Source organism: Haliaeetus albicilla, chromosome W (genome assembly GCF_947461875.1).
Source record: "Haliaeetus albicilla chromosome W, bHalAlb1.1, whole genome shotgun sequence".
Taxonomy (NCBI): domain Eukaryota; kingdom Metazoa; phylum Chordata; class Aves; order Accipitriformes; family Accipitridae; genus Haliaeetus; species Haliaeetus albicilla.
This window is the reverse complement of record NC_091515.1, coordinates 1,730,294-1,748,446: the sequence shown is the minus strand read 5'-3', so window position 1 is coordinate 1,748,446 and position 18,153 is coordinate 1,730,294. Positions and strand designations below refer to the sequence as shown.

Sequence of the window (18,153 nt, the reverse complement as noted above, 5' to 3'; positions counted from 1 at the left end):
TTGTATTAAAGAGGCATTTTCAGATTTAAAGGTGATCTTAATTTCATTTTAAGTGTGCCCAGTGAATCTCTATGGTCTGTCCCTGCAAACAGAGTATGTACATGCATGGCAAGTCTGCAGCTACCCCTATATATGAAATGCAAGCCACTTCCATGCACAAAATACACTATAAATAATGTATTTGATACATACAAGACAACAACAATTGCTTAATTTAGGCCATATTTGTGTTCCTCCAAGGACTTAATGTTAAGGCAGGTAATGTAAACAAACTCCAAATAACCATGGAGGGGAGATCTGAGTGAGTTGTGCTACAACCAGTTCTCCGGTCAGCAACCTCCAGTGTCTCCAGGGAAGAACTACAAACAGAAGATGGAGGAAACTGTTTCGATGCTCCTTCATTTAAGGAGCCTGACCTAAACTGCTGATCTCACATTAAATACAGGTATTTCATGACGGTACCTTTAACAGTTTACTTTACAAAGCAGTCCTTGATGAGGACCAGGGAAGAGAGAGGAGGAGAAATCCCAGTGACTGATGAAGGGAATGGACTCATTTTTTAAGGAACTGTAGCAACTAAATAACATGCATGAGTTGCAAATCATATTTATTACCAAAAAGTTCAATATAAACCAGCAGGTGAACATGTCCCTGCTGGAAAGAAAAGCAGAAATGAGTGTCGTACTGCGTATACAGCAGGCAGGTTTAATGGTCTGGGAGGAAAACTCTGCTTGCACAGCGAGATGCAATCACTCATGTGTCAACGGTTGGCAGAAGTCTGTGGGCAACCTGATCACAGCCTTCCTTTCTGCACGTACTTGGTGGCAGAGGTTGAGAGCACTCTACAACCAGACCTCGGAGTAGGGACAGAAAACTTTCCTGAAGCAAATGTAGTGTTTGCCAAGCCTTTAATTCTTACAATAAGTGAAGGGAATTGCAGCTCGCACAGTGGGATTTCCAAACTGCTGTCTGCACGCAGGAGATGCTCTCTGCCTGGTACAACACGATGCTGGAGTTACCCCCGTGCTCAGAGACACCGTTTCATTCCTTATAATACAACACGGTTGTGGTAGCTACATCGGAGAACGCCGCTGAGCAGTAAGTGACACCGATGGAATGGCAGCAGCTTGTCAAGAGAAACAAGAAGTTCCCTTTCCCATCCTGCTGCAGATAAAGGAGCTGCTGAGCCCTTGGCTCAGTCTGCTCTGCAGAGGAGAAGAGCTCATCTTTGGATCCAAGCAGTGCTTTGGGTGTTCTTGTGCTAGAGAATATTGAGAAAATAGAGAAGAATTGTGGCTTCGAGCTCGTTTTGAGTTTGCTTTTGAAAGCGGCTGGCAGACTTGTTGATGCGCACAGGCTGGGTGCTGTTAACTTTCAGAATTCTTCAGATAAGAATTGCTCCTTCCAATAGGAACTGAATCATTCGTGTTTTCTTGTTTTGACACCTGCTTCTATATGAAAAAGTGCATTCAGGGTTTTACATAACTGTAGCCTATCATTTGTCAAATTTATTTGTGACAGTATAAAGCTAAACTACACTAAGAGTACTAAAACTTTAGCCAAAATTACTAATAATCTATTTTTTTAAGGTGTCCTGGTTTCAGCTGGGATGGAGTTAATTGTCTTCCTAGTAGCTGGTACAGTGCTGTGTTTTGGGTTCAGTATGAGAAGAATGTTGATAAAACACTGATGTTTTCAGCTGTTGCTAAGTAATGTTTAGTCTAAATTCAAGGATTTTTCAGTTTCTCATGCCCAGCCAGCAGGAAGGCTGAAGGGACACAACAAGCTGGGAGGGGACACAGCCAGGGCAGCTGACCCAAACTGGCCAGAGGAGTATTCCATACCATATGGCATCATGCCCAGCATAGAAACTGGGGGGAGTGGGGCTGGGGGGATTGCCGCTCAGGAACTAACTGGGCATCAGTCAGCAAGTGGTGAGCAATTGCATAGTGCAGCACTTGAATATTCCAACCCTTTTATTATTATTATTGTCATTTTATTACTGTTATTATTATCATTTTTAGTTTCTTCTTTTCTGTTCTATTAAACTGTTCTTATCTCAATCCATGAGTTTTACTTCTGTTCCCAATTTTCTCCCCCATCCCACTGGGTGGGTGGGGGGGCAGTGAGTGAGCAGCTGCATGGTGCTTAGTTGCTGGCTGGGGTTAAACCACAACATAAGGGTATAAGAGAATGATGAAGATTGTTAATGATAAATTCAAATTCAGCTGGACTATGGTGACATACTGTCCAGGAGAGCGTGCCCCCCAACACCCTGCCCGGCTGAGGTCCGAGGGAAACAAGCTTGCTCACTGTCCTGGTTTCGGCTGGGATGGAGTTAGTTTTCTTCCTAGTAGCTGGTACAGCGCTGTGTTTTGGGTTCAGTATGAGAAGAATGTTGATAACACACTGATGTTTTCAGTTGTTGCCAAATAGTTTTAGACTAAGTCAAGGATTTTTCAGCTTCTCATGCCCAGCCAGCGAGAAGGCTGGAGGGGCACAACAAGTTCAGAGGGGACACAGCCAGGGCAGTGACCCAAACTGGCCACAGGGGTATTCCATGCCATATGGCATCATGCCCAGTATAGAAACTGAGGGGAGTGGGGCTGGGGGGATTGCTGCTTGGGGACTAACTGGACGTTGATCAGTGGGTGGTGAGCAATTGCATTGTGGATCACTTCTATATTCCAATCCTTTTATTATTATTACTGTTATTTTATTGTTGTTATTATTATCACTATTAGTTTCTCCCTTTCTGCCCTATTAAACTGTTCTCATCTCCACCCACAAGTTTTACCTTTATTTTCTTCCCCCTGATTCTCTCCTGCATCCCACTGGGGGGGGGGAGTGAGTGAGCGGCTGCGTGGTGCTTAGCTGCTGGCTGGGGTTAAGCCATGACATTCGCAGCAGCAGTGAGGTGAACAAGGCACCTGAAAAGTCTTTTCCCATTCTTTCTCCTGCAGTGACAGACTGCTCTAGTTAGCACGGCAGGCAGAATGGGTAAGATCGTTACTTTTTCAAATGCCTTTAACCCAGTTTTTTCTAGTTACTTCTCTCTCCCAGAAAAAAAGACGACCCCAAAAAATTGTTTAATGATTTTTTGCATCCAGTGAAGGAGCAAACCATAAATCTCTCCTTCCTTCCCCCAAATACACCATTAGTTTTCAGGCAGCCCCTCATTCCAAGTCCCTCCAGTCACAGGTAACGACTAAGCTACAGCATGGCACGCTTCCTCTCTGGCCCCAGAAGTTGGTATTTTTTTCTCAAAAGGGGAACAGCTTTAGTTGGGAGTCTAAGGAGTATCCCCTTGTAGTGCGTGAAATGAGGGTTAGCACATACTGAGGGGTGGGGAGGTGTCAAGAGGTAGAATCCGGTATCTTGAATAACCTGTAACCACCACCATCTCCACCACCAGTTAACCAGTTAAGCCTCTGTTCAAAAGGTAAGAGCAGTATTTGCCCAGGACAGGTGAACTAGATCCACCCAGGTTTGGAGCTATAGGCTAGCGATGTCCTTCTCTCTTGGTGGTCTTGCTGATTTCCAGATAGAAGAATACCATTAAAACCAGAAAACCATTCCATTCTAAGCTGCTCCAAGGATCACTAAGCCAGCACTACAGTGGATTAATATCCATCTTTCTAGTACCAAAATACCATCTTACTCCCAAGAGGTAGAAGAAAGGCTTCCGCTAGAATGATGATTTTGACAGAAAGGTGATGCCAGTGTTAGTGGAAATTCTTTTGTCAAATTTGAGTCCAAACTTTGGGAACTTCTTGTGCTTTAATATAAAACGTTCTAGTTTTGACAGAGAACATCTTTTCATTAAAAAAGAGAAGCATTTTCTCCCCCCACAGCTTTCAGTTACGGTGGTTACTCACTAAAAAAAAGTGATGAGACATCATTAAGAAATAAACCAACAGCATGTTAAATAACGTACCAACACCTCATAGGAGCTACAACAGCCAGTACGGCTTTCTGCACCCGCCTGGGAGGTGTGAAGCACGATTGGGGCAGTGCAGTCCCGACATGCAGTACCAGAGGTTTTGTATGCAAGACCAGGACAAATCTCCTGGCCCCAAGGGCATTAAGTGTTAATATTGGTGTAATAAACAGCAAAAAACTACAAGGCACAGTTAAACAGTTACTATTAAGAATCATCTTTCTTCTGAATGAACTGTATCTGCTTTTTGCTCTTACATGAAATATTTTAATCGGGAAGAGCCTTTTAAAGCCACTTCTGTGCTGGTTTTACTGCACTTTAACATACAGTCGTGTGAAGAGTAACGTCATCCCTAAAATGAGACTGTATTGTACAGCTACACAGGAGAAGTCACTCACATCCCCATTCATGAACAATTCGATCAGTAATTCTGCAATACAACTCTGGAATTAGAACAAATATAAACTGTTCTTAAATTCAACTAATTATCAATGGTGATGGGTTTTCACTCACCTTCACTCAAGCTCTACTTTCTGAGTTTTATCTGTCAAACCCTTAACTTGCATTCTGAAAAGTTACTAGGTAGTGCAGTGTACATACATTCCCAAAAAGCAATCTTTATGAAATTCACCAAATAATGATAACCTGTTGTGAACACAGCTTCTTTCCGATTTTACAGAAGCCTGTTAGTAACAGGCTCCCTTCTTTTCATGAGGAGAGAGTTTGATTGCCACCCACTCTGAGACCAGGCTGGAAAAGACCAGATCCATTACTCTCTTTTATTCTGCCCAATTATAAACTAAAGGAAGCTCCTTCAGAAAAATGACAAATTGTCTTGATTCCCAGCCCGCAGCCATCCCAGGAAACCTGCAGTAAGATCACCTGTCTCTCTGCTTTCCCTCTTGTGACCAGTATTGTGTAGACAGAAGAAAGACTCCAGAGGCAATGGAAAAGCTCCCCCACCGTGGGCTGCAGAGCAGTACGATACGTTACTAGTCATGGAGAAACAGACGTTCTGCTAACCTTGGAACTATTCCGACCTGCCAGGCAATTTAGTCTTTAAATCTCCAGGGAAGTTAAGCAAACGTGCTCAGTTTTTTGATTATTTCTGAATTTTCTGATTAACTGTGCAAGACCCAACTCAGTTCACAGAAATCTTAGCGGTGCGGTGCCGTAGGCCATTCTGATGTCCTAACTGCTTTGTCTAGATAGACAGAAACAAGCCCAAGTTTTGGCACCTGCTGCATTCTGCACTGCAGACACTTTCTTTATGGTCTCACTTTGACCTCAAAGCAGAACTCTGTAAAGTCATGCTGGCTACTTATTTTTAGCAGTCTTCTTTCTCAGAGGAAATATGCAATTGTACTTCACCTCGGCTCAAAAATCCACAACTGCTCCTGAGTTCAGACAGATTTCCTGAGGCAGTGCTCTGGGCAAAGACAGTACTTGTTGATATACGCCTTCCCCAGCCCCTCCAGTACCTGGCCAAGGGAACACTGAAATATGAGCAGCGACGTTCTTTGCTTACTCTATCCACAACACAACAAGCTTTCAATTGCTTGGAATATAATCATTTATTTATCTTTACAGTGATGACGGAAGAATGTACAGGTTTTTTCACCCATAGGTATAAAAATCTGTTTATATACAGAGTCACAATAATCTTTAATTGGGAAATCATTCTGTTCTCCTGATCCATTCTTACTAAAAACCACAGGAAAAACAAATATTTAGTACAGGCAATATAATTCCAGTAGGTTTGCAACCTGGCATCAAAAGCTCAGCTTTAGATTAAGGGTAACGTTTGATACTTAAAAAAGGACTTTAAGTCATAGGACACAAAATAAAGTTGCTTTTCAAATAAGATATATACATCAAAAATAGGAGTCTAGAAAAGGCATTGGTTTTAATGCTATTAGAAAGCTATATAAATGTGCATGGGTCCATTTCTTCTTGTAACGAAAGACCGAAGGAGAAAGTGCCTCTGTCTTATAGGAAGTTCCTCCTGGGATAAGTCAGTTAAAAGTACCTGTAAAAGAGATAGAAGTAACCCCTTTTGGAAAAGTAAAGGCTGATGGTTGCATCAATTAGAATGACTTTGTTGGAGCAGTTGCAGCTGTGTTTCAGTTCAATATTAAGAGCACACCATAAATAGTTCATAAGTGGGTAACAAAAAATTAATACAATATAAGTAGCTACTCAGTTGTTAAGAGTCCCACAGATGCCTATTTACTTCTTCATTAAGCACAACCCGCATACATAACATGCTTTTAACATCCAGCCTCTTTCACCACACACCCTCCTGGCACACTACCAAGGCTTCTGTAGCTCTTCATTATGGCCTTAAATCACTTTCTGAATTCTTGTTTTTTAAATACAGCATAATGTGTACACGAGAAGTTTCTTAATATAAAAACATCACACTGGAGCATTAGTCTGTATAAAGGAAAAAAACATTGCCTCTTGCAAGCTACTTCACGTTACCTAATCCACTTACTCAAAAATCTTTTTCAAGTCTGTAATTAAAGCCACTAGGGCAAAAAAAGCAGTTTTACAGAACACAGCCAACACATGTACATTTACATGTACATTGGTTATGTACATGTAAATAGGTAATCAGTTCACAAGTTGATGAAACTCACGGTCTACTGATCCAACTGATTTCTGCAGAGAACTACAGTACCAGTGCAAAAATAACCACTTCTACAAATAGATTTATGAATCCATTACAAAATAATTATTTTATGCTAAATTAAAAAATTCAAAATGACAATTTGATTCTAAAATGGCAAAGGTTTGAAGTTTCACATTTTAAAACAATGTTCTTTCTTGACTTCCTTTAAAGTTACCCATAATTAGACTTTTATAGCAGAAATACTCAGGGATTAAAAGTTTAATAGTAAATAGCTGTAACTTGAAGTCATTAAAATATTCCAGTAGCCTGGAAAACATCCAAGATTATTGGCCTGTTAAGTGGCCAGTAAACAACACTGGCAAATAGCTCTTGTCCACAACTTAAAGATCAAATTTCCCTTTATGTTGCACTGACACTGTAAATAATAAAAATGACTGTGCATTAGAAACATGAGTATTCAGGGGCTGGTGGGTACATTATGAATACATTTTGTTTCTAATTGTAAGAATTTACACAAGCAACACACCCTTCTATCTGAAGAGGTGACCTAGTGCGCAGTCCAGATACGAGTGCAAAAATAACATCTGGTTGTTGGCTGCACCAGGCTTATATTCTTCATATAGGGGGGAGCCAGAGCACCATGGAATTAACCACTCTATGCTATGGGTTGAAAACCAGTTTGAAGGTTTAGCAGCCTTGCTAAAGCAGGTCACAGCCTGGAAACTCCCATCCTATGTCTACAAGTTACCTAAACATAGTATTCATAGTTGTATAAAAGTTAATTCCTTTGTAACTGTCAAATAGGAAATCCATACATTCTTGCCCCTTGTGTGTAGTAACTCCAGAACAAAAAAACCAGAAATTAATTCCTTTAAAATTACACAACCATCTTCAGACAGAATTCTTAGTTGTTAAAACTTCAGCTAACTCCTTATGAAAAGCTCATATCTCAAAGCTGTGCACTTTCATAAATGAGCACTGCCAGCTCGATGGAAACAAGAGAATGAATTACCATTCTTTTGCAGGTGATTAAAAAAAAATTTTTTTTTAAGTAACTGTTTGGCAAATCCACAGATCAGTACTGTAAACAGGTGTAAGATACAAGAAGATGCCTTGGAAAATTAATTTGTAGAGGTATTATCCATTTAAAAATAAATAGAAAAGTTTCAGAAGCTTCTTATGTAATTCTACTAAATTAAATTTTGAAGAACAGAAAAAGGCCAGTTACTTCGCTTGCTTTATCCCAGTCTGACATGAAGTATTTATTAAGTGCCAGAAAATATACCTGCAATGGTTTCTAGAGACTGTGTCTTTGCTGTAAAAGCTCAAAACCACTGTTTTTTCCTCCCTGGTGATCTGTGTAGCATTTGATGTGAGGATGTTCATATCTACATATGCAAAATCACCCTAGTGTTCTGCTGATACAGGGCATGTCAGCTAACATACGTGCAGCGTGAAAGCAGGACTGCTTGTGTGTGATATACTACTGTCCACCGAATGACTGCTGAGTGATTGCCAGCAGCCAAGAGGTAAATCTCAGAGTGTGCCTCCAGGAGATCTGACTCACCTGATTTCTTTTTATGCTTCATCTCCATTATCCATTTCTACATCTATATCTTTTGTTGTATCAGCCGCTCGTGATAAAATGTCTGCCATTAGTGCTTCCTCCAGTTTTTTGCGCACTTGTTGCACCCGCTCTTCTTGTTTTCTGAAGGGAGAGAAGGGAAGAAGGGGCAGAAATGTTAATCCTTCAAGTATACTAGTAGGCTGGGAGCATAACAACTGCATAAACAATGACTCAGGACTGGTTTCTCAACTCTCATTTTAACTTAGAACAGAATATGATAGAATAGTTCCAGTTGGAAGGGACCTGCAATGATTATCTAGTCCAACTGCCTGACCCCTCCAGGGCTTACTAGAGGTTAAAGCATATTATTAAGGGCATTGTCCAAATGTCTCTTAAACACTGATAGGCTTGGGGCATCGACCACCTCTCTAAACACTTACTAGACTAGTTCTATTACCTTCGCACATACACAGGCACACAGGTAGTGCTTGGCTCTAAAACTGAGAGCACTCTGAGCCAGAAACCTCTCTGTTTTAGCATGCATGGTTTACTTTCCCTCATACAGAGACAGAAGGATTGAATGTGACATATGATCTTCCACTCTCAGATCAGATACTTGAAAAGGCCAAACAGAAAGTTAATGGAGCAGTATCCCACTGGACTATCTTTGTCAGACTGTAGGGTTTTTTTTATTTTTTGGCAGAGACATATTAGAGTGGATCACCGAAAATTGTAGCAGGAGATTCCCATCATGAGCATTATAAAGGAGATCTGAGGCAATCTCCCTCTTTCCCAGTGTAAGGGTGTGTACACCAGGAGCACCTCTACAGGATGGTGGGGCACTGAGTAGGTTCCTAGGTGCTCAAAGAACCACTCCCAAGTCCCACACAATGCGTGTGCAGGGGAAGAACCTCAAGGAGCTTCACCATTTCCATTTATTTATTTAATTACTCCTACCTATCTATTCAGTCTTATCTACTAAGCAATGATGCATTTAAAATGGCAGCAACTTCTGCTGAAACAAAGGCTTGTTTCCCTGGGGAAAATTAATTCAAAAATACTGCCTTGATATCAATATAAATTTAAGATATTTTGATTCAATATTTAGTTTGGAAGGTAATACTTAGCTTTCAAATGTTAACAGAAAACAAGAAGTCCTCTTTTGAAGTTTTCCCAAGAGAACACAAATTTTGCATCAGACCCAGGGGTTTTTTACATGAAAATCCACTTGTTCTATCAAGCTATGTTTTCCAAAAAAGAAAATCTTTCAACAAAATATACACTTAAAAATGGCCAGAACTCATCAGAAGCAGACACAGGAAAACATTCGTTAGTGCCACAAACTCCCTTTGGCTATTTAGGATGGCAGGACAGATATAAAGAACATCAAATCTTAAAAGAGCAGGAGTGGTATCCAACATGCTCCACAGAAGTCAGAAGCCTCTGAAGAGCACCAGCCTCTAAGGCTACTCAGTTCTACGGCTGCAACCACTACCAGCACTCCCTAAGTACTTCAGAGGGGGCTGTCTGCTTACAGAGATAGCAAAAGGACAAAAAAAAAAAAAGAACAAGCTAGCAGTTCCATACAGAACTTGTTTTCTATCTTCCAGCTGTTTTCTACCCTTGTTTTCTATCTTCCAATACACAGCTTACTGTCCCAGAGGTGTTAACTTTCAATGCCTAGAGAGTGATCTTTCAAACCCTGGGGCATAGAACGGAACAAAACCAAAGATGCCTTATCTTTTGCAGAACCTGTGACAAAGGAGAAATAAAAGTTAGAGTAACAAATTAGGTATTTGTTAGTTGAATGACATTGATCCCAAGAGCACACAAAAGCTGAAATACAATTTTTAAAAAAATCAGTAATAAAAAGTTGCCACCATCTCACTGTTGGAATACACTGTGAACTGGTCAAAGATTATGGAAAATAAATAGTTGGAGCATATTTCACTTTTCCCCTTTTTGGCTTTCGAATTTTGACTTTAAGACATTAGGATCTTTCCACAATCCACAGCCTACAAACTCCACTGAAACAGGCTTCAGATTACAGTCAATAGCCATCTACACCATCTCGTGGTTTAACCCCAGCCAGCAGCTAAGCACCATGCAGCTGCCCACTCACTGCCCCCCCACCCAGTGGGATGGGGGAATCAGAAAAAAAAACCAAAAAACTCGTGGGTTGAGATAAGAACAGCTCAATAGAACAGAAGAAACTAATAATAATAATGATAACACTAAGAAAATGACAATAATAATAATAAAAGGATTGGAATATACAAGTGATGCACAATGCAATTGCTCATCACCCACCAACCGATGCCCTGTTAGTCCCCAAGCGGCGATCCCCCCAGCCCCACTCCCCCCGGTTTATATACTGGGCATGGTGCCATGGTACCTCCCAACTTGTTGTGCCCCTCCAGCCTTCCTGCTGGCTGGGCATGAGAAGCTGAAAAATCCTTGACTTGGTATAAACACTACTCAGCGACAACTGAAAACATCGGTGTGTTATCAACATTCTTCTCATACTGAACCCAAAACACAGCGCTGTACCAGCTACTAGGAAGACAATTAACTCCATCCCAGCCGAAACCAGGACACACCAGCAGATCCCTTCACTAGATTCCCAGTGAATTAGCCCATACTCAAGGCTAATTTAGGCTATGATGATAAATATGAACACTTACTGACAGCATGTTTTAAAAAGTGACTGAATGACCAAATCAGAGAGAAGAAAGCTGCTGAAATATCTTTATAAAGCTTCCTTTTAGAGCGCAAAGAAAATTCCAATGAACTAAAACACAGTAAGGAAACATCCCCACTCTTACAAAGAACGGCTCAGGAATTAAATGTAAATGTTCCTTCATCATGGTTCTAGTCACTGGGCATTTTAAGTGCATATCCTGGAAAAGCCCTGAACTATCACATATTCAGTGGACATATGGGAAATATCAATCCTCACTTTGTCAGAAAAGTCTCAGGGCATTTAGACAACCTTGACCACTTTGTAACCTGAATTAAGCCATGAACAGCTGAGCTGGGAGAAAAAGGAGGCCCGTTCTAGGCTGTGAATATTTTATAACATCAATGTGTATCAGAGAATGTACTTGCCAGAAAGCACACAAGAAGTTAAGCTGGAACATCCTTTCTTTCTTGGTGCTACAAGGTCCTTCCCTGCTTTACTCTTCAGTGAGTCTGCTGTCCAGAGATGGAATCTAACATAAAGGCCAGCAAGTATCTTGATATATCAACTTTGAGGAGTTGGGCACAAAATAATCATAAGATTTACCACCTCATTAAGGCTCCTTTATTTGAGGTCTTCTTTTAAATGTACTTAACTATGTTGATGAAGTTTTGAAAAATATATGCTGAAGCATAAGCTCAGCCTGGCCTAGATTTTGGAATCGTTATCCTGATTTTTAACAAGCCACTTCCTATCATCTCAGACATATAACTGTAGTATTTAACTCTCACAATACACAGAATTGACAGCCAGTTTTCTGTATCTCGGACTAGCTTCTGTTATTAAGGGCCCAGGTTCCCTATTTACAGTGTATCTGGCCTTCTCCAGAGGTTACTCCCAGGTCTTGCTTCTCAAACTCATGTGAAGACACAGCCTTCCCCAGTTATCTCATTTCCAAATTTTCAGCCAGCCAGCTGATCTCTGAGGGAGCAACAACCAAAAAATAATTCACAGCACTCTCAGTCCTGAAAAGTTTGGTGTTCTAGCACAGTTTTTAAGTATTAAAAACACAGCTCTTTTTATACAAGTAATATGACTTTCAAAGCACATGAACTACGAAGAGCAAATGTTTAAGGACAAACAACAAGAAAACACTACTAACAAGAAGTGCTCATCTTTAACACTAAGCAAAGCTCTAGGACTTGGAGTGTCTCCATTCAATTTGATTCATTTTACTTCTTATGCTAGTTTATCACAGCAGTATTAAGTAAAACTACCTTAGTCCATTATGTCAACAGGGTTAGCAGTGCTGCCAGGGAAGGCAAGCGTGCTGCCCACAAGTGCCCGCTCTTCGCTACTGGCCCTCAGCCCTTCAGCTCTACAGCTCCCCGGCAGCATCCCACACAACAGCAGCCTGCACTGATCCTTCTCACCTCCCCAGCTGCATCACTCGCTTATAAGCAGCTCCCTGGCTACATGCTCTTTTCAGCCTTTCTCCCAGCAAGACACAGTCCTCATCCTTTAGTTTAAGTACTACTGCCTTCAAAAACAAGCTAAAATTAAAGACGCATTACTCCTAACACAGAAATCCACAAGCCCCTAATTCCAATTCTGACCTTATGTTCAGTGGAGAACTGCTTTATACAACAGGATTGTGTATAGCTCTGCATTCAGATGATTTCCTTAGTGCTTAGCACGATTTTATTTGTCCTTACTACTTGCACTCTTCTCAGCCCACACAACTAAGTGAAGCACGCATGCTTTAAAGGCATGTGTGATTCCACGCTACTGTTATGCAAGTAAACTATGATACTGTGCCAACCTCCCCTCTGATTTCTTCCTCTATTTTTTCTATATTGCTACATCTATTGAGGCTCCATTTGATTCAGTTCCTTATGTGCTGGCACTGTAATATCTACTCTGTCATTGAAATAAAAAAATTGCATATAGCTCTAGTAATAGCATTTAGCTGCAGCAGAAACACAAAGGTATCTTTACATTTAGGATGGATGTCAGGTTAGATGGGAAAAAAGCCACAGAACCAACTTGTCCTTGTCTGAACACCAGTTCCACCTCCTACCTATCAGGAGGGAGGTAATAACCCTTTTCCCCTGATCTTGCAGCACATTCAAATACAGTATTTTTTGGAGACACTCTAATTGAGAGCCATCACCGTAAGTGCTTACAGTAACATTTACTCTGTTTTTATGAAAAACATGCTCTACAGCTTCTCAGCAGCAGGGATTCCAGAAGTCTTCCACTAACCAGATCTGAGATGCACTGCTGAAAGAATTAATTACTAGTATGTTGACTGTATTTGCTGTATTCTATCAAACTCAGGTTTAGGGGCATCTGCAATTCCCCCCCATACATACACCTCTCCAACACATCACTTCCAAGAGATCTTTCCCATCTTCTCCTCCCCTCTCAGCAGAAATTAACCACTGTTGAGACAGCATACTCTAAACGGTAATTACAGAAATTCTCAGATGCCTAATTACTGTGCTTTCCTGACATACTCTGTATTAAACTCGTCTTTAGATCTGGGGTCAGAAAGTTTATCTCATAGCCAATATTGATATGATTATTTAGGGTTTTGCCTCCCTGGAACACACATCATTTTACCTTACAATTTTCTTATTCCTGAGGAGAGCTCAGACTGTGGAAACATTCTCAATCTTTCATTTTCTTCCTTTGGCACATTACAGTTCTTGTGGCTTTGGTCTGTCATACTGAAAGTAAGATTTGTACAGGGTATTGAGGAATATTGTGAGGGACTAAGCTACAGCTGACTAGCTTGGATCAAGTTTCATATAGCTTAAGATTCCAACATTCTTAAACCCATGCCAAGTAAACTTAGAGATCATTAAACTTTAATTACTCTCCATTCTTGTCTCATGGTAAATACAGCTTAGCTTTTGGACAGATTAACAGGTACTTTTTCTTACCCACGACTGTGCAGAGCATGACATAGCGAGACATATTACATTCATTTTTATGCTTTGGTAAATTTAGCAGGTTATGGCTACCCATAAGAAAAAGCAGAAGTCCCATTACCACCACGCTATTTGAAAAAAGCAATTGTCAAAATACCCGAGAAAGCTCAGGAACAAAACCTACTGGGTGATGGTAAGCGCTCAGCAAAGAACCTAGACTGAGCAAGAGAAAGGGCTGTTGAAAACTGAGAGGTGGGATTTTCAGAAACAACTTACATGCTTTAGGAAAAGAAATCCCCTGAAAACTATAAGCTTTAGAAAATCCCACTAAAGAGAGAGACATTTGAAAAGAATGACAGGCTGGACTACGAAGCAGAACACTGCTGTGAGTCAAAAATTAGTTTAATATATTGCAAAACTTCATCCATCTAAGCACAACTAGAAAAAACAATCCACCTATTTGTTATTTTCAAAAGATACCATTCCCCAGTTCATCCCAAAAGAGAGAAACTGGTTAGGGCATTTATCTAGCAGCGACACAAAGGTTGTCAGTCTTAGCATTTCATGGAAATGGAGGCAACTCAGCAGGGCCGTTGCAAAGAACGTAAGTAGATGCTGGTCAGGAAAGAAGCTACAAAAAGAAGGTGCAAAGTAGCAGTCTCAAGATAAATGATCTCACAGTCTCAAGATAAATGATCTCAAAGACTCAGTATGGGAGAAGACAGTTAACAGGGAATTCTAAAAGCCTGCCTCAGGAGGCTAAGATTTGGATGTAAAGACTACTGGGAACCACACCATACTCATTTTATGTACTTACCTTTCACAGGACTAGCATTAAGAAGCCCAGAACTATTCAGAAGGTATATCCCACAACTGAAAAAAAAAAAGGTGCTTGACCCTGGCGATAAGGAAGCACAGTTGTTTCCTAACCAAGCATTTACAGGAGGTTATTTAACATTTTCCCAGGGAAGGTGCTGAACCAAAAGAGGAAATTTTGCATTTTGCTCTGATTATGCAAGAGATTTACCATTATTACATGATCAGTATTACTTCAAGTTAAACATGAGTCAAGCTGACAGCTATTTTATTAGATGTAAACAACTGCTATGATTTTCCCTGAATAATTTATAGTAAAAAAGAATATATGGTGGCAACTGACCAGACATCCCCAATTGCAAACTTTTCCTTATCATTATATAAGTTCAGAAAGCAATTGTACCGCTTTCCTTAGTGGTAACAGATGCCATATTCTGATATTACTTCTTCACGCAATGTGTTTTCTGGAGGGTCTTAAAATGAAAGCCAGCTTCTCACAAACAACATGAAAAGGTAACTTCTAAGAATATTTAATCCTTTTGTAGTGAGCTACCTATGAAGACATGAACCAGAAGAGACACCAAACTGGCAGCATATTCATAGAGGCTGAGCTGCTCCAGTTCAGAATCTGTGTCCTTCCTGAGTTGCCAGTACTGTCTGACATCAAATTCAGAATCTGCTTTGTAAAAACAACTGAATGACTGCTAAGACAAAAAAGGAATTTTGTTTCCAAAGAATAATAAACGTAGTCAAGCACGCTAAGAAAGTTTCTCATCCTGCCCTGTAATATTCTGTAGCAAAGCAAGAAAAGTTTACCTTCTGAAAGTATCTCAAGTTGATGTTTAAGAAAATAAAGCGAAGTAAATCCCTAAGCAAAGGACTGGGAATCAGATAATTTTATACCTTAACATTAGCTCTGCAGAAGCTTCAGCTAGCCATCTAGGGCTTAGAAAAGAATGCAACAGTAGTGGACCTTGGTGCCGAGTGAATTCCACTAAGTAGCAAAATCCAAGTTTGGTCTTCAGATTCCCTATGCAACCTGGAATTTAACTAAAAATGTGATACTGAAGGCAGTGTCCATCCCATGAGTTGATTCATGCTATGTGATACTAAAAAAAAAAAACGGATGCCAGATTGTGTCCCGTGTCTAGCCACACTCTGGCAATTAGTCAATGTAACAAGAAATCTCTCTCTTCACTCAGTCCTAACCTTGCAATTCAGTGCTGAAGCCCCTGCTTTTAGTACCCAAAAAAGGATGAGTCTTTCTTGGAAAAGAAAGTTAACAGTGCTGCTATTAAAAAACAAAATCTTTGCCCATATGTGAATAGCTCTATCTATGCTCTTCATATCATATCGCAATCTCTCACTTTAAGGGAGTGTATTAGCTGCAAAGCTATATGCTGTAGGGGAATATTCTTATTCTCCTTTGTTGAAATTACTTACTTTTTAACTGAGATCAACAAATTAACTTGACCAAACCAGAAATGGGAAGGAAGAAAGCCATTATTGATCATGACTATAGCTTAATGTTTAGGACACTCTCTCGGTAAAGAAAATGTGAATTATGACTCATACCTTAGTGAATTTTTTCTATTACTATTTTGACCACAAAGAAAAAAAAACAGGTTTTCATTTTTTCCAGTTACTGAACTTATCAACAGGTACAAGAAAAATGTTCACACTTCTGTTCCTTTATCTCCAGGACTGCACTGAGCCAGGAAGAGATCTACTTTAATTGAACATGCTTTTCGTTTTACTGAAGACTTTATGAAACTTACCTAATGTCATCATCTGTGACTATGAAAGCTTTGCAGAGGGGTTGAGATGTATTAAGCCAGACGGCTGGGTTCTTCTCAACAGCTGCAGAGAGCTGTCCCGTGATAGGTGCAGAACTGGTGTGCAAAGCACTAGCAACAGCTGACAACAGGGTATCGTCATTGTTACCTGGGCCAACTCCTGAAACAAAGACAACTGAATAGTTACCATTCACGTTTCATATGTAACTTCCAGTGGCAGAGCTCTTCTCAGTTTGTAAGGCTATGTACACTCATGAGATAACTACCACAGGGTACATGATTGTATAAGCTCAACAGTTAAATGCAAGTTCTTAAAATGGCTTTGTAATAGCACAGTTCTCATTTAAGTTTAAGTTAGCATTTCAAAAGGCATCTCATTTCTAAAATTGGCTAGGTTTTTTGCTTACACTAACAATTACAGTATCATCAATTTTTTAATCAAGATGATCATACCATAAATTTACCAGTCACATATTGAAACAGGTTTTTTGCAGCTTCATGGTATTAATTCACAACAGCACAGTCTTTGCTTTAACACTACACAGTATTAAATTAATTCTGGAAAACAAACACTGGAGATTTTTACAATACTCAAATTCCCAAGAAAATCTCCCAAGCAGTGGAACAAATTATTAATTTTGAACTATGACTTGAACATATTTTAGATCAACTTTCACCAATAAGAATGCAGTTCTGAAGTGTGGGGTTTTATTAACTACATAAACGAACTAAAAATAAACATAGTTTTGGAGACAGGTATTTTGTAAGCAAGTACATTTACAATTTGAAGTTTACTTAATCTGACTGTAAACTGAAAACTTGTTAAGAGCATCAAAAACTCTGTCCTTTTTAAGCACAACAGCTTTGTAGATCTGAAGCAACTGCAGTAAGTGAACACAATACCTTGAAGACCTTTAGGTAGCTCCATGGATTTTATGATTTGTTCACTGACATCCGATGCACTGAGGCCTTGTAGCCTCTTCTCCCAGAAAAGCTGAAAAAGAGAAAACAAGATTGCTCATTAGAAATAATAAAAAACCCTAAATCAGCTCATGGAAATAAACAGCATTCATGATCAAAACAGCATCAGAACAATAAAAGACAGACAGTGCCTAGCAGCTTACAAAACAACCAACCTAGCAGTCACGTAAGCTACCAAAAAGATAATATCCTATCTGCTGATGGAGTTTTAGTCATCAGAAACGTATTTGTGTGGAATTATGTAGTGCGTGTTGAGACACTGGAGACAGCTCTGCATGTTGGAGCAGTACAGCTGCACCAACACTAATGCTAATCAGCAGCTATGCCACTTCAGACCTATGCTAGGTTGGTGACACTGCCCTTTCCAATGCTGTACAGATCTCTTGACTTATCTGGAAATAGAATCAAATCTCTCCACTTTTAGGAGGATACATGGACTAAATTCACATTGATTTTACTTTCTATTGCTTTGTTTATTAGCTGGGAACATGTTTCCATTTCTCACAGAAACCAATTTTTTGACCTGACAGATTTTTGTTTAATGATACAGATTTCCCTACTCATTCCTGTCTTACTGGTCTGAATATTCACCCGGAAGTTCCGGGCTGGAGATTAGCCACACCTATTCTTTAAAATGGGCCTTTTCCATTTAGCAAGATAGTGATGAAAGGTAGTTAAAATGTTGATTTCCATTCCATGGGAAGCTACTTTTAACAAATAATCTTAATAAAGAGGTAAGCAAGAACATAGCAATTTCTTGTGGAAAGGGCATTCTGAAATAGTTTGATTTTTCTGCAGGATA

The 18,153-nt window shown here is 39.9% G+C and overlaps 1 protein-coding gene across 1 annotated transcript in view; it reads right to left on the bottom strand.

Moving 5' to 3' along the window:
- Positions 1 to 5,495: 5,495 nt before the first annotated feature.
- MBD2 (methyl-CpG binding domain protein 2) overlaps positions 5,496 to 18,153 on the bottom strand; it is a 42,471-nt gene continuing 29,813 nt past the window's right edge. Inside the window, exons 4-7 of the mRNA XM_069775041.1 lie at positions 17,274 to 17,364; positions 16,353 to 16,530; positions 8,143 to 8,283; positions 5,496 to 5,969 (exon numbers count right to left, since the gene is read on the bottom strand). Of these exons, the coding sequence (XP_069631142.1) occupies positions 8,154 to 8,283; positions 16,353 to 16,530; positions 17,274 to 17,364 (399 nt within the window). The 3' untranslated portion in view covers positions 5,496 to 5,969; positions 8,143 to 8,153. The remainder of the gene's footprint in view (positions 5,970 to 8,142; positions 8,284 to 16,352; positions 16,531 to 17,273; positions 17,365 to 18,153) is intronic.